This window comes from Geotrypetes seraphini, chromosome 1 (assembly GCF_902459505.1).
Source record: "Geotrypetes seraphini chromosome 1, aGeoSer1.1, whole genome shotgun sequence".
Lineage (NCBI taxonomy): Eukaryota > Metazoa > Chordata > Amphibia > Gymnophiona > Dermophiidae > Geotrypetes > Geotrypetes seraphini.
Window position 1 is genome coordinate 305,653,713 of NC_047084.1, and position 14,450 is coordinate 305,668,162.

The 14,450-nt window shown below is 42.7% G+C and overlaps 1 protein-coding gene across 1 annotated transcript in view; it reads right to left on the reverse strand.

Moving 5' to 3' along the window:
• Positions 1-14,450, reverse strand: part of SEMA4F (ssemaphorin 4F) — a 204,129-nt gene that overhangs the window by 12,025 nt on the left and 177,654 nt on the right. The window contains exons 7-10 of the mRNA XM_033955328.1: positions 12,138-12,280; positions 11,311-11,486; positions 9,843-9,990; positions 8,546-8,768 (exon numbers count right to left, since the gene is read on the reverse strand). Of these exons, the coding sequence (XP_033811219.1) occupies positions 8,546-8,768; positions 9,843-9,990; positions 11,311-11,486; positions 12,138-12,280 (690 nt within the window). The remainder of the gene's footprint in view (positions 1-8,545; positions 8,769-9,842; positions 9,991-11,310; positions 11,487-12,137; positions 12,281-14,450) is intronic.

The following is a 14,450-nucleotide window of genomic DNA, read 5'->3' on the forward strand; positions in this document are numbered from 1 at the left end:
AGGCTTCAAGATGACGATTGCGAATGCTCTGAAGAGTGTTGACAATTGAGCGCCTTCTAGAGCTGGACAAGAGCTTTTCAGTGCTATTAGTGAGTGTGAGGAGAATTTGGTTGGCGTTGTGCTGAGTCTCAAGCAGTGCAATGCCTCGGGAAATCATCACCCTACAGCTGGGACAGTGTGGCAACCACAGTAAGTTTCTGCATAGGGAATGAGGGGGGTAGAAAGGTGTGGGTTCGCAGGCCCTACGCGGTTGTAGTAAGAAGACAGATACTCAGGCTTATTCGCAATTTCATTATTTTAATGATGGTTGTTACAAAAAACCCGTGAACAATATAAAAAGTTATTCACGGTTTTTCTGTATTCACGGGTATGTTAATCCGCTATCACTGCGAATACGGAGGGAGAAGTGCAGTTGCTCCAAAAAGTTGTCACCAGTTAGCTGAATATGCTGCAAAATCAACTTGGAAGTGTCCACTCAACATCGTTTCTCATCCCAGCAACTGAATGGGACACTAGCTGCTGCAACTCTCCTGAGAACTTGAGGAAGCTGCTACTATGAAAGCCCTGATGCAGCAGTAAATATAGAGAGAGAACTAAATAAAAACATAATGGGAGGATGGTCATAAAATATAGATGGTATCCGAGGAAAATCACACATGGGCACAGTGCCAGAACTTGGCAAATAATTCCAATCTAAAAACACTAAAAGGATAGCAAGGTAAGAGAACAAACCCCCCTCCCCCAAACAATGTTGATGAAGATCAATGGCATGATACTGCACATTGATGAAACAAAGATAGGTAGACAGCAAAACTGGTGAGGGCAATGATGCAAAACAATGCTTCCAGTGTCATAATGTAAAATTTTACTGAACAAATAAACATTAAATTTGACTCTTAAAATTGTCATAGAACAAAAGAAAATCAAACTGGCTGCCTCAGGGATTTCTCTCTGCCACCCCACTCACACACTCATAGTTTCATAGTTTATTTTAATTTTGATAAAACACTTATCCAAAAGGTACAAAGCGTTGTACATAGTGATTTAAAATAACTGGGAGACAAACATTTTAAATAATTAGACAAACACCAACTAAACAAACATACTTATGACATGGAAACATTGGGGAAAAAAAGGGGGAGAACTACAATTTCTTAGAAAGAATATATAAAAGGAAAATACAATACTCAATGCAATTTCTGAAGAAGCAGAGAGAACTCATAGGATTAAAAGACCCGTAGGATTAAAGCTAATAGGATTTGTCAAACAAATAGGAGGCAGATCTATAAATTGGTGCACCAATGCCAAGCAATGGGCATCTGTGAACCAAGATGCACTATAGAATGCTAGTGTTAAGTTGGCATAGGTGCAAATGACATTTAGAACCAGGTATAAATGGGCATGCCTGCATGTGACAAGTGAAAACTTATGCAGGTTACTTGGAGACATGTCCATGGCCTGCTCATGCTCTGCCTATGCATACATCCTTGTGAGGAAGTCTATAGGATGTTATCCACTTCCCCTGCTGGATACTTCCTCACATTGCCAGAGGCTTATGTAGCTCCACCCTAGGGGGAAGTGACATGGGTAGGATAGAGTAAGGGAAGCAGCTGCCAGGAAATATAAAAGGCAAGTTCAGAGCTGGGTTAAGGAAGACGCGATTCCAGTACATGCCTTGACTACAACCGTTATTCTGCTTTTGCCAAATACTAAAAAACCTTTTTCTGAGGTATGGCTGGGGCAAGACTGTTTGGGGCATGGCAGTCACAAGCCACAGACTGTCTTGGATCCTGTCAGCCACAGGTCCATCCCAGGACTTTTGTTTATTGAACAAAGAGACTGTTCCTTGTATGCCCAGCCCTGTGAAGTAATAGGACTCTGGGTTTTTGAGTTAATAAAGAGAGTCTTTGTTTTCCCTTCTATGAATTTGTCTGGCTGTATTAGTGCTTAGGCATTAATTTACAGAATGATAGAACTTAATGCACATTCACACATAACTATCAATTACTGATGCCTATGATGCACATAGGTGGTGCATGCATCTGTGTGGCAATTTACAGAATTGACTCCATAATGTAATAAAAGATTTGGACTTTCAATGGCAACTTTTGCAAACATACAAAAGATGAGCACCGGTATAGATACATGATAAAAGGTGCCTTTCTCAATTTGTGTTGAAATGCAAAAATCACTCAATTGTTGTGCTTATAAATGAAGCTGTGCAGATGATATAGATAAGTCTACACAAATTATTATGCTCAGAATCATGGAGGGGGTGCTGGGGATGACCCCAGAACCAACCACCTCACTGCCCAATCATCGCATGTAGAGAGTAGACATCATGTCATCCCCAGCACCCCCCCTCCATGATTCTGAGCATAATAATTTGTGTAGACTCATCTATATCATCTGCACAGCTTCATTTATAAGCACAACAATTGAGTGATTTTTGCATTTCAACATACGTCCCTTTATCGCTCATTCTTGTGAATTGTTTCAAGTATCACCCCTTGTTTATATTTCTCAATTTGTGGGCAACTACTGTGTTTTCCCGAAAATAAGACACTGTCTTATATTAATTTGGGGCCCAAAAAAGGCACAAAGTCTTATTTTCAGGGTAGGTCTTACTTTTTCATGTACAATGATCATCTCTCCTCCAATTCTCTCTCCATCTCTCCCTTCCTCTCCTCCAATTCTTCCTATTTCCTTTTTATCCCCCACATGTGTAGCATCTTTCCTCCCCTCTCACCCATCCCCTTGTGCATTATCTTTCTATCCCTCCCTCCCATTGTGCAGCAGAACCCATCCATTGTGCAGCAGAACCCTTGCAGCTTCTATCCCTCCCTCCCCATCCCGCTCCCCCCCCCCGCTGACCCTTCCATCTCTCCCCCGCCAACCACGAGATCTAAATACCTTGTAACAAACAGCAACGTTGGCAGCAATCTAGACAGGCTGCTTCGTGGCCTTCACCCAGGCGATCTTTGTGCCATGTTGCTGATGACATCATCAGTGATGTAGCAGAGGAACGCCTGGGTGAAAGAAGACTGCGAAGCAGCCTGTCTAGATTTCTGCCGATGTTGCCATTTGTTACAAGGTATTTCAGTCTTGTGGTTGGTGGAGGAGAGATGGAAGGGGTCAGTGGGGGGGGGGAAGGGGTATGTGCGGCGGGGTGGGGGGAAGCGCTGCTGCCAGCGACTAGGGCTTATTTTTGGGGTAGGTCTTAATCACTGTCCAGGGAAAGGATCTAGGTGTCACTGTTGAGGATATGTTAAAACCCTCAGCTCAATGTGCAGTGGTGGCTAAGAAAGCAAATAGAATGTTAGGAATCATCAGAAAAAGAATGGAAAACAAAGATGAAAATGTTATAATGCCCTTGTATCACTATATGGTACGGCCGCAACTTGAATACTGTGTACAGTTCTGGTCACCGTATCTCAAAAAAGATATAGTGGAATTAGAAAAGGTACCGAGAAGGGCGATGAAAATGATAAAAGATTTGGAATGACTTCCCTAAGAGGAAAGGCTAAAGCAGCTAGTTCTCTTCAGCTTGGAGAAGAGACGGCTCAGGGGTGATATGAAAAAGGTCTATAAAATACTGAGTGGAGTGGAAAGGGTAGATGTGAAATACTATCTTCATATTCTCTGCACGCGATGAAGCTACTAAGTAGTAGATTTAAAACAAACTGGAGAAAATATTTTTTCACACAATGTGTAATTAAAACTCTGGAATTCATTGCCAGAGAATGTGGTGAAATCAGTTAACTTAGTGTGGTTTAAAAAAGGCTTGGATAATTTCCTAAAAGAGAAGTCCATGGGCCATTATTGAGATGGCTTCTGGGAAATCCACTGCTCATTCCTAGGATAAGCTAAAGAAAATCTGTTTTACTACTTGGGATCTAGCTAGGTACTTGGGACCTGGGTTGGCCACTGTTGGAAACAGGATATTGGGCTTGATGGACCTTCGATCTGTCCCAGTATGGCAATTCTGATAAATGTCTGAGCATACACACTTTTGTGGTAATAGTATCACTATGTTTGTTCACCCTATGTAAGTTAGTATACACTGAACACCTGCTGCTTTGGAATCCAAATCTTATCTGACTGATAGATTTATTGTCCGATAATGCTGAAGCGACTATCTTCGACCCTGGACAAATCACTTAATCTCCACTTTGAATGTGCAACCACAAAAAGGCAGAATACAAGTCCTATTCCCTTTCTCTTTCCATTCAAATACCTCTTATATAAGCAATTGTAAATGATTTATCCTTAACATTCATGGTTTTGGAGAATACACCAATGCTTTCTCACAGATTAGAAACTTTCAATATATGTACTTAGTTTGGTCCTCTAATAATTTAGCTCTATTGGTCTGCCTAACTTTCATATCCTGCCATTATACACTTTTTTTTAAATATCCTTTATTGATGAACCTGAAAGTGTTATCTGTAGCTTGAAATTCAATGTCTTCATATTCACTGCATAATCTCCATAGCCTCAAAAATATGGTAGATTGTATCTGAGATTACATGTATGAATCTGGTAAAAAAACAAACAAATAAAAACATGATTTCTCCTTCATTGCAGGTGTCTCACTAGGTGTCTCACTTGCAGGTGCGTACTTTCACTTCTCCACTAGTCCTCATAAGTAAGAGTTGCCATACTGGAAGTGGGACAGACTGAAGGTCCATCAAATCCAATACCTTGTTTTCAACAGTTGCCAATCCAGGTCACAAGTACTTGGTAAGATCCCAAAAGAGTAAAACAGATTTTATGCTGCTTACCCTAGAAATAATGGCTTATAGACTTTCTTTTAGGAAATTAATCAAACCTTTTTTAAACCCTGTAAAGCTAACTGCTTTCATTACATCCTCGTCAGGCTTTCACAGTGGTTGGTGCCAGCCCACAGAATCATTAGGCTGGGCTGCCCAAGATGTGCAGGAGAATCAGAGAGGGAGATAATGATAACATATCTCTTGAGTGTCCCAAGTATAGTACATTATACAGTATATTCTTGTACTCCACTTGTGTCCAGGTTCAAGACTTGATAATGTCTTGCTAGATACACTCTTGCCTGGGTTCAGATTTACCCTGTGATGAGAGGGCTCTCTATTTCATCCACCTCCTTTTCAAGCTGAGCATCAAATCAATTTACATCTTCAAAATTTATTCTTAGCAATTGGCTCTTTTTGCAGTTGATACCAAGTTCTGTAATAGGGTAGACACACCGGAGGATGTGAATAACATGAGACAGGATCTGCCAAAGCTTGAAGAATGGTCAGGCAACTGGCAACTAAGTTTTAATGCTAAAAAAATTCAGGTGGCTGCAAAAATTCAGGAGAACAGTATAGTATAGGAGGCAAGGAACTTCTGTACGCAGAAGAACAGCGGGACTTGAGGGTGATTGTGCTTGATGATCTCAAGGTAGCAAAATAGGTAGAAAAGGCGATTGTCAAAGCCAAGTAGATGCTTGGGTGCATAAGGAGAGGAATGGCCAGAAAGGAAAAGGGAGGTGATAATGCCGTTGTATATGTCTCTGGTGAGGCCCCATTTGGAATACTCCATGCAATTTTGGAAATCACACCTTCAAAAAGATATAAGTAGGATGGAGTCAGTCTACAGGGCTACTACAAAATTGGTTAGTGGTCTTTGTCATAAATCATATGGGGACAGACTTAGAGAACTTAAGAGGTATACGCTGAAAGAAAGATGGGTTACAGGGGATATGATAGATATGTTTAAATATCCCCGTGGTGTTAATGTATAATAGGAGAGTCTTTTTCAAATGAAGGAAAACTCTGGAAGGAGAGGACATAGGATGAAGTTAAGAGGTGATAGGCTCAGAAGTAATGTAAGAAAATACTTCTTTACAGAAAGGGTGGTAGATGCGTGGAATAGTCTCCTGGTGGAGGTGGTGGAAATGAATTTAAGATAGCATAAGACAGGCATGTGGGATCTCTTAGGGAGAAGAAGAGATAGTGGATGGTGTGGAAGGGCAGACTGGATGGGCCATACGGCCTTTATCTGCCATCATATTTCTATGTTTAATCTAACTGAAAAGTCTATGTTTAGTTTAACTCCTGCTCTACAGGGCATATTGAAGGAGAGAGAATGAGTCATACTATAGGTCATATCTGCTGTTAACTTTGTTGCTTTATAATCAGCAAGTTAAAGAGTAGCTCAGCTATTGCCATCCCAGGTTTGTGACTATCTTTGTAAATGTTCTGATATCATTTGATCATAGCCCTAAATCATACATCAAATTCCCAGAGGACTACTAAAGCATCACCATCTTGTAGGCTCTTTTCAAGTGCATCTCCAATGCTCTTTGAAAAGGTGTCTTTTGGAGTGGCCATGTATTCTAAAGTAACATGGTTATTATGCGTTACTCCAACCCTGACTCACAATTTAACCTTTTCAATCATCAGCTGGCATATTCTGTCCAAGCTTTTAATTAAAGCAGACCTTCTTATCTAAACAGATTGAGTTTTCTTTCTAAATTCCTTTATATAGACCAGCAACATATTGTTCCTTTTATCTCTGTGAAAAGTAGAGGCATACTGGGGAAGACATTTTTTTTTATTTAATTTTGTTTTATTAGCACACTTGTCTTTAGGCCAGTTACATTAACGGGTGCTAGAATAAATGTGTGTGTCTGTCTTTCTTTATTTCTTTCTCTCTCTCTCCTTGGCCACTGTCTGTCTGTCTTTTTTTTTTTTTGTCTCTCTCTCCTTGAATGCTGTCTGTCTGTCCGTCTTCCTTTCTGTCTGTCTCTCTGGCCCCCCTGTCTGTCTGTCATTCCTCTTTCCCTCTCCCCCTGGCCCCCTGTTATGCTATGCCTGCCTGCTCCGTTGCTCCCTTCTGTTTCCACCCCCCTACCAGAGCAAAGCATGATTGCTGTCTGCCCCCCAGCACACCCCTCCCCCCAAAACAGCCCCCTTTCCCTCTCACCCTGGCCCCCTGCCTGCCTTTATTGCTCCCGTTCTTACCCTCCCCTCCATCCCGGCTTCCTGCTGTCTTCTGGCCCACCGGCATGAATTGCTGCCGCCGCTGCTGCTCCTCTTCAAAGCAGCCTGCTGAGGATCGCCGGCCGGCTGTAGCGAACCTTGCAGGCCACTCTCCACCTCGGTAGCACGTTCCCTCTGACGCACGGGATTGCATCAGAGGGAACGTGTTGCTGAGGTGGAGAGCAGCCTGCGAAGTTCGCTATAGCTGGCTGCTTAGGAGCAGTAGCAACAGCGGTAGCAGCGGTTGGTGATTGAGGGCAGGAGGGGGGAGTATTCTCCTTGCCTCCGTGTTCGGAAATCGAATTCGGCACGGAGGCAGACACCACGGTGGCAGGGATCACAAAACCCTAAGTGCGCATGCACGCTTAAGGTTTTATTATAGAGGATGTATACAAACAAAAAATTGAAAACCACATTCCCAGTGCATAACCATCACTAGGAAAATCACAGTGACCTTTTTTTCTGGAAATGTGCTCTCACAGGTCTCACAGCATCATCCTGCACTTTCTCAGAATGACTGCACTGGTTCCCAAGAAAAAGTTGAACGCATTAAACACCTCAGTGCAGCTGACATAATAAAATGGATGATTCTAGGTTTCTGAGGGCAGGATGCACAGAGATCTGGCAACCCAGGTTGGGAACGATTTCCATTTGCTGGGTGATGCTGAGCACAAATAGTATGCAAATTATATGCACATTATTTGTGTTGAATACTGCAATGAAAAGAGGAGGACCTCTGCCTGGCACCTGCACAAAAAAAGCTGAGCGGTAGGTGCAGCTCTTGTGTGTAGGCCCAGAGAGTGCAGGGCTGTTGTGATCGCTGGAGCTTCTACCTTCAACAAGCAGCAGCCAGGGGGAAATAAAACACCACCACTTTGCAGTTACAGTCAAAGATTTAGCTGGCAGAAGTCTTTCTTTTTTCGATTTGGATATAGCTGTTGTGCGTGTTTTGTGTGTCCTGCGCCTATGGTCAGGATGTAGCTGTTAGGCGCAGGACACTCACCCACATAAAGCAAGCACAAACAGCTCAAAATTCAAGCTACCGACAGCTCCAGACCTGACGGAAAATTTTTGCCCGGGAAGAGGTGGGCGCTCCCTGTTGTGCATTACAAGAAGTGCTCATTTTAATATTAATGAGCTCCTTGTAGAGCATTTGCACAGAATTCTCGGTGGCTGCTACTGAAACCGGAAAAAGTCCCTGGGAATCCTTTTGTGCATCAGAGGCTAAGCTACCTTGCAAATAAGGCTACAAGTAGTCTTACTTCCATGGTAAACTTTTGAGCATCAGGGCCAGAGTGCCAAAAATCAGCTTCTAAAGTTCCGCAATAGCCACTTCTGGCATTCAGGGGCGCATTCAAAACTAGACTGGAAAGGAAGAACTGTTGTAGAAAAGGTTCAATAGTTGAGCGCACCTATAAACTACTAATAATTCATAAGACTGTACTGCTCACAAGTCCCAGAAAGGGCAGTACGTTTTCCTGCTCATGTATCTCTAGAGTGTCCCAAGTACAGTGAATTATACTGTCACTATATCTCACCTGTGCCCAGGTACAAGACTTCATATTCCTTGCCAGATACGCTCTTGACCTTTCGCACAGAAATTTTGCGGTACTGTGTGTCCAGTTTCACGAGCATCGGCTGGTTCCGTAGAGGATGCACATTCTGATCCATGAGAGGATGATCTCGGACAAAAGTCAGAACACGGTCAGGAAGATTCAGAGAGGACTGGATGCCCGTTGCCTTCATAGACTCTGTGACACACTGCAAATAAACAAGTCAGGTATAAAAAATGCAATTATTCTTCACACACTACAGCTCTCCCCTTCCCAACAATGGCCATTCTGAAGCATATGTTGCTTCATACAATCAAAATTACAGACAATATATATCTTCAAAATTTTATTCTTATATTCATTCCTTATTTAAATATATTGACTGATTCTGTCTCACAAAAATATTCTAATCTTGTTACCTTATTTAAATATATTGACTGATTCTGTCTCACAAAAATATTCTAATCTTGTTATAAATATAAATATAATATAAAAGTAGGTTTATTTTGTCAGTGATGTGGTGTGTGATTGGGGTTGAATGTTTGTCCGTTTAAGGTTCTTTGTGGGAGGCTATTGGTGCTTAAAGAATAAGACATAATTTATTGGCAATGTACTTTTTCCAGTCTTCTGGAGTGTGCTAGTTTTGGTATAGTTTTTATGTGTTTGAGTATGTTATGTGTATGTTGGCTGATTATGGTTTAATGTGATAGGTATATAATTGACAATTTTTGGAATAGGGCTACATGTGGATGCTAAGGGTGAAATGGGCCCAGATGGGATCAGAGATAAGGAGTTCAATCAGAAGAGTTATTCACAGATAAGTTCCCCATGTTGGATAATTACAATTTTTTGATATCCCACAATTTTAATTGATCATATATTTATACATGGAAGAGGTGGTTGACCTATGATTATAGTAACACCCACTGAATGGATCAGCTCCGGCTGCTCTATAGTGAATTGGGTTATAAAAACCTGAGGTCTTTCCACTCTCTGATACATTTATAACAAGATTAGAATATTTTTGTGAGACAGAATCAGTCAATAAATTCAAATAAGGAATGAAAATAAAAATAAAATTTTGAGATTTGATAAAAGAAGACATATACCTGCTCCACATTTTTGTAGACTATTTTTGCTTCATACAAATCTTCATACAAGGGCTCCAGTGTTTAGCTTCCCTCAGAGGATCTTACTTTATCAAGTCTCCTCTACCTCTCATAAGCAGAAGTACTATATAGCCTCTCCCATCAACATTAAACCCTCCCCCCCCAACACTTACTGATCCTGGTCGTGGGGTGGGTACATCACTGTCCATTACTATCGACCATTTCTCACAGTCGCGTTTGAAGACTTTGAAAGGTCCATTGAGAGCACGGTGGATTTCAAGAATGTCATATGCACAGATGGCAGAGACCTCACCTCCATCCCTGAATGTTAAACAGATAACATGCATAGAATTAAAGAGAAAACAGGAGAGGTGAAAGAAGATAAGACAGACAAAAAACAGGACTGTAGGGGCTGGGCAGAAGTTGATTAGGGCCTATTGAAGTAGATATGAATGGCACATTGAGTAGGTTGAATGCTTTTTTACATGCCAACATCTTCCACATTCCTGTGTTTCATCAATATTACATGCTTTCTCTAACTAGGACTACAATTTTATTGAAATTTTTAGTCACGATTAATTGAGCAATTAAGGCAGGGCATAGTACATTTTTTTTTGGGGGGGAGGCATAGGAGAGGCCATGCATTTCTTCTCCCTCTACTCCATTTTAGGTATTATACTTTTGCTGGTGGGGAAGCCAAAGCCCCACTAATCATAGAAATCCATTCCCAAAGCTGCCTTCTTCCTCCTTGTGCTGCCTCAAGACCAAGGAAGTGTGGGGTGCCCCCCAACCACCGATGCCAGAACTCCCCGAGCATGCTCAGTTCATGGGCAATCTATGCATGCTTAAGGAGTACAAGTTTCTGTGGCTGGAGGCATGCTGCTAACTTCTCTGCTCCTGAGGTAATACGAGGAGGAAGGGGGAAGATTCATGCAGCAGATTTCTCTGTTTAATGGGACTTCAGCTACCACAGCCAGCCATTGAATATGTACCACAGCTTTGGAGGGGGTCTGAGCCCAGAGGAGGAGAAGTAGGAGTAGGAATAGGAGCCCAAATTATCTTCGTTTCTCTCTCTCTCCCTTCATGCCCCAGGACCATCTCTTTCTCTCCTCTCTCTTCCTCCTTCCCTCCCCCAGCTTCAACTCGATCTCCTCTCCCCCCCCCCAATCCGATTCCCTCCCTCCCTGCATGGTCTGGCATCTCTCCTTCCAAGATCTGTGGGAAGCTTCTGCTTGCCCTGGATCGGTAGCATGGAATGTTGCTACTCTTTGGGTTTTGGCCAGGTACTAGTGACCTGGTGGCCACCTGAGAATGGGTTACTGGGCTTGATGGACCATTGGTCTGACCCAGTAAGGCTATTCTTATGTTCTTATCTGACTGCTGATCCTGACATCTCCTCCCCCGCCGCCACACTGCACCCTTTACTGCATCAATCTTTGGCCCAGAAGCCAGAGGCAGCCCTACTGAAAGGCTGCCTGCGGACTGCACCAGCCTTCCCTCTGACTCAGCTTGCCCCCTTCTGACAAACTTACTGTTCTGAGATGGGGGTACACCGGGTCAGAGGGAAGGCCTAGTGCAGGCTGCAGGCAGCCTTTCAATAGGGCTGCCACTGGCTGCAAGGCTAAGATTAATGCCACTCACCAATGAGAAGAAAAGATGCCATAGAAGACTGTAGAATTCCAGTTGGCTGCATGCATGGTGAACATATCTTTTAGGATATTAAAGTGGATGCCGCTCTCTGGATCCATGCAAACCAGCTGTGCTTTTAGGAAGGTTGTCCACCGTTTTTGCAGGGTCTTCTGACCACCAATATCCCCCTAGAAAACAAGAAAAAAAAGGACGGTGTTAAGAAACAGAACTGACACGACTTCTACTAAAGAGTGAGGACATTCCAAAGGCTGCAGAGTTTAGACAAGAGATAAAATCACTCTCTATGGAATATGTTTAGAGCAGTGGTTCTCAACCCAGCATTGTGGATGCCTAGCCAGGGTTTCTGGGCATCCACAAAGAATACACAAAGAATGAGATAAATTTGCATATAAAGGAGGCAGTGCATGCAAATTTCTCTAATGTATATTTATTACATTACATTAGGGATTTCTAATCCGCCATTACCTTCCCGTTCAAGGCGGATTACAAGTGGTTTATCAGGACATTAGAAGTATTAGGGAGTAGCTTGTACATTTCTTTGAGTTGCTAAGGATTACATTTATTGGCGTGTCCCAAGGACAGGGTAGAGAGTCCTTAGCTTAGAGATTTAATTCCATCTCAAAGCAGAACCACTTCCAACTGGAGATGCCCAAAAGGACTAAATCCTACAAGATTTTTGTTTTTGTTGTTGTATAGATAAGGGCTCATGAAAGCTGGTGCAGATTCTGGTGGATTTAAATGCTAGTTCAGAGGTAAAATGTCAGGATTTTAATTTGTTAATATCTCTAAGAGTGGCTACTTTTCACATGACCTTGTACCTTGCAAACTCGGGCCACACGAGACACCTTCACTTTCATGAAGCAATCATATTCTCTAGCCTTCTCCGTGAAGAAAAAGTAGATTTTGTCATTGTCCCCAGTCTTACTCTCTTGCAAATATGCTGAGCTGATGAAACTTGGATCTGGTAAACAAAAATTGGAAACAAATTTCAAAATATAAAATGGTACCCTCTTTCTCTGTTCAGCACCTGTGTGATTTATGACATTTAAGAAAAGATTATGCTAGTGTGAACAGAAAAGCATTTAACAGGAGAAAGTGACATCATCGGGAAAGGTGGATGCCTAACTAGAGCTCTCTGTTTAGCCTGAGCAATTCCTAGTCTGTAGGCAATTTGGTGCAGCTCCCGGTGCTGACGATGTTGATCTTCAAAGAAAGAGTGGTGCAGCTGGATGGTGTCCAAAAATAGGCCCGACAGTGAGAGAGGGCCTGTGCAGAGCAGCGAGAAGCTGGCAACCCATGAAACTGGAGGACAGTGGTGTGCACAGAGCATGTGGGTCCTCCTTACTCACTGGGTTCAGTCCTGACAGTGGGGGTTATGAAAGCAGGTCTCTGGGAATGGATGGAGGAGATGAAGTCTAAAATCTCCAGGAAAGAACAGATTAAGAGGAGATTCAGGATTTAAAGGCTGACCTGGTAGAGATGGACACTTGAATGGATAGAGCCAAGGATGGATACTGTGGAGGAATGGCGGTGGGGGCCTAGAAGGGACTAGAGGATGTCCAATCTGAGCTGAATGAGTTGGCAGATAAATTGGAGGACATCACTATAATAATTTGAGGATGTGGAGAATTCCAGAAACAGAGGAATATAAAGATGTGGTAGATGGGGGGTTACATGGCTGGTTTGCTGACTGATTTAAGAGGAAGAACTTGACCCCCATATTGAGAGAGCACATAAAGCCATAGGGCCTCATCCCTAAGAAAGACCAAGAGACAATTGTTTTTCCAAAACTTGTTTTGAAGGAAAAAATACTGCAATGAGCAAGGGCTATGGGATCAGTGCAATCGAATGGGGTCAGGCTTGAACTATTCCAGGATTTGGTCTACACTAAATTGCAGAAATGCTTCAAGAAGGTCACCAGAGGCCTGAACCGAGCAAATGTGAGATATCACTGAACTTTTTCATTTGACCTTCTGATTACTTTTGATGAGCTTCATAAGAAGATGAACATCCTTAAAGAAACAGAGAACATAGAAACATAAATATGACAAATAATCCAATCTGCCCACCCATAGAAACCACTATCTCCTCCTCTTTCAAGAGATCTCGCATGTCTGCTTCATACTTTCTTGAATTCAGACACAGTCTTTGCCTCCACCATTTCTACCGGGAGCCTATTCCATGCATCTACCACCCTTTCTGTAAAAACGTATTCTCTTAGATTACTCCCGAGTCTATCACCTTTTAACTTCATCCTATGCCCTCATTCCAGAGCTTCCTTTCAAATGAAAGACTTGCCTTGTGCACATTTATGACATGTAGATATTTCAATGTTTCTATCATTTCCCTTCTGCACCTGAACAGGAAGTTACATCAGCTGTTCCAGTGTAGCAGGGACTGAAGAGATCGCGAAAGGCTGTGGAGCCAATGTGTATGCCAGCAATGTTCTACTTTAATCGCTAACAATGCTGGCAGGGTATAAAAGGATAGTTAGAGGAAGGGGAAGGAAAGAGAGCAACCAATCCGACCCAACCATGGAGGGAGGGAAGGAGAACATAAGAACCACAGAGGGAAGCAGGCAGCCAACCACTGAGGGAGGGAGAAGACAGAGAGAGAAAGAAATACCCAACTATGGAGAGAGATACCCAACCACAGAGAGAGAGAGGGAGGAGAGGATTACAGAGAGAGGGAGGAGAGAGAAAGAGATAACCAACCATGGAAAGAGGGATGGAGGGAGAAGATTTGCTGGGAGAAAGAGGTGCAGATGGGGGGGGGTTAGGGTGATGTTTGAGAGGGACATATTCTGGAAATAGGGAAGAGAAAAACAAGGGAGATGGTGACAGAGAAGGAAAGGAGAGAAATGGTGAGCACAGAGTTGTGGGGAGAGGGAAGAGAGGGTACCCATGGAAAGGAAGGGAAAAGAAAGGAAGGGGAGGGAGATGATGGAGCCCATGAATGATAGGGAAGGGAAGAGAACAGACAAAAACAAGACAGATTTGAAAAGGAGGAAGAGAAATGGAAGTAAAGTTGATCATGAAAGATAGATATAGGGTAGTAAATAAAGAGGACAGCAAAAGAAACAGAATAGACAGAGCAGAGAAGCAGAATCAGAGATGTGGAATGAGATGATT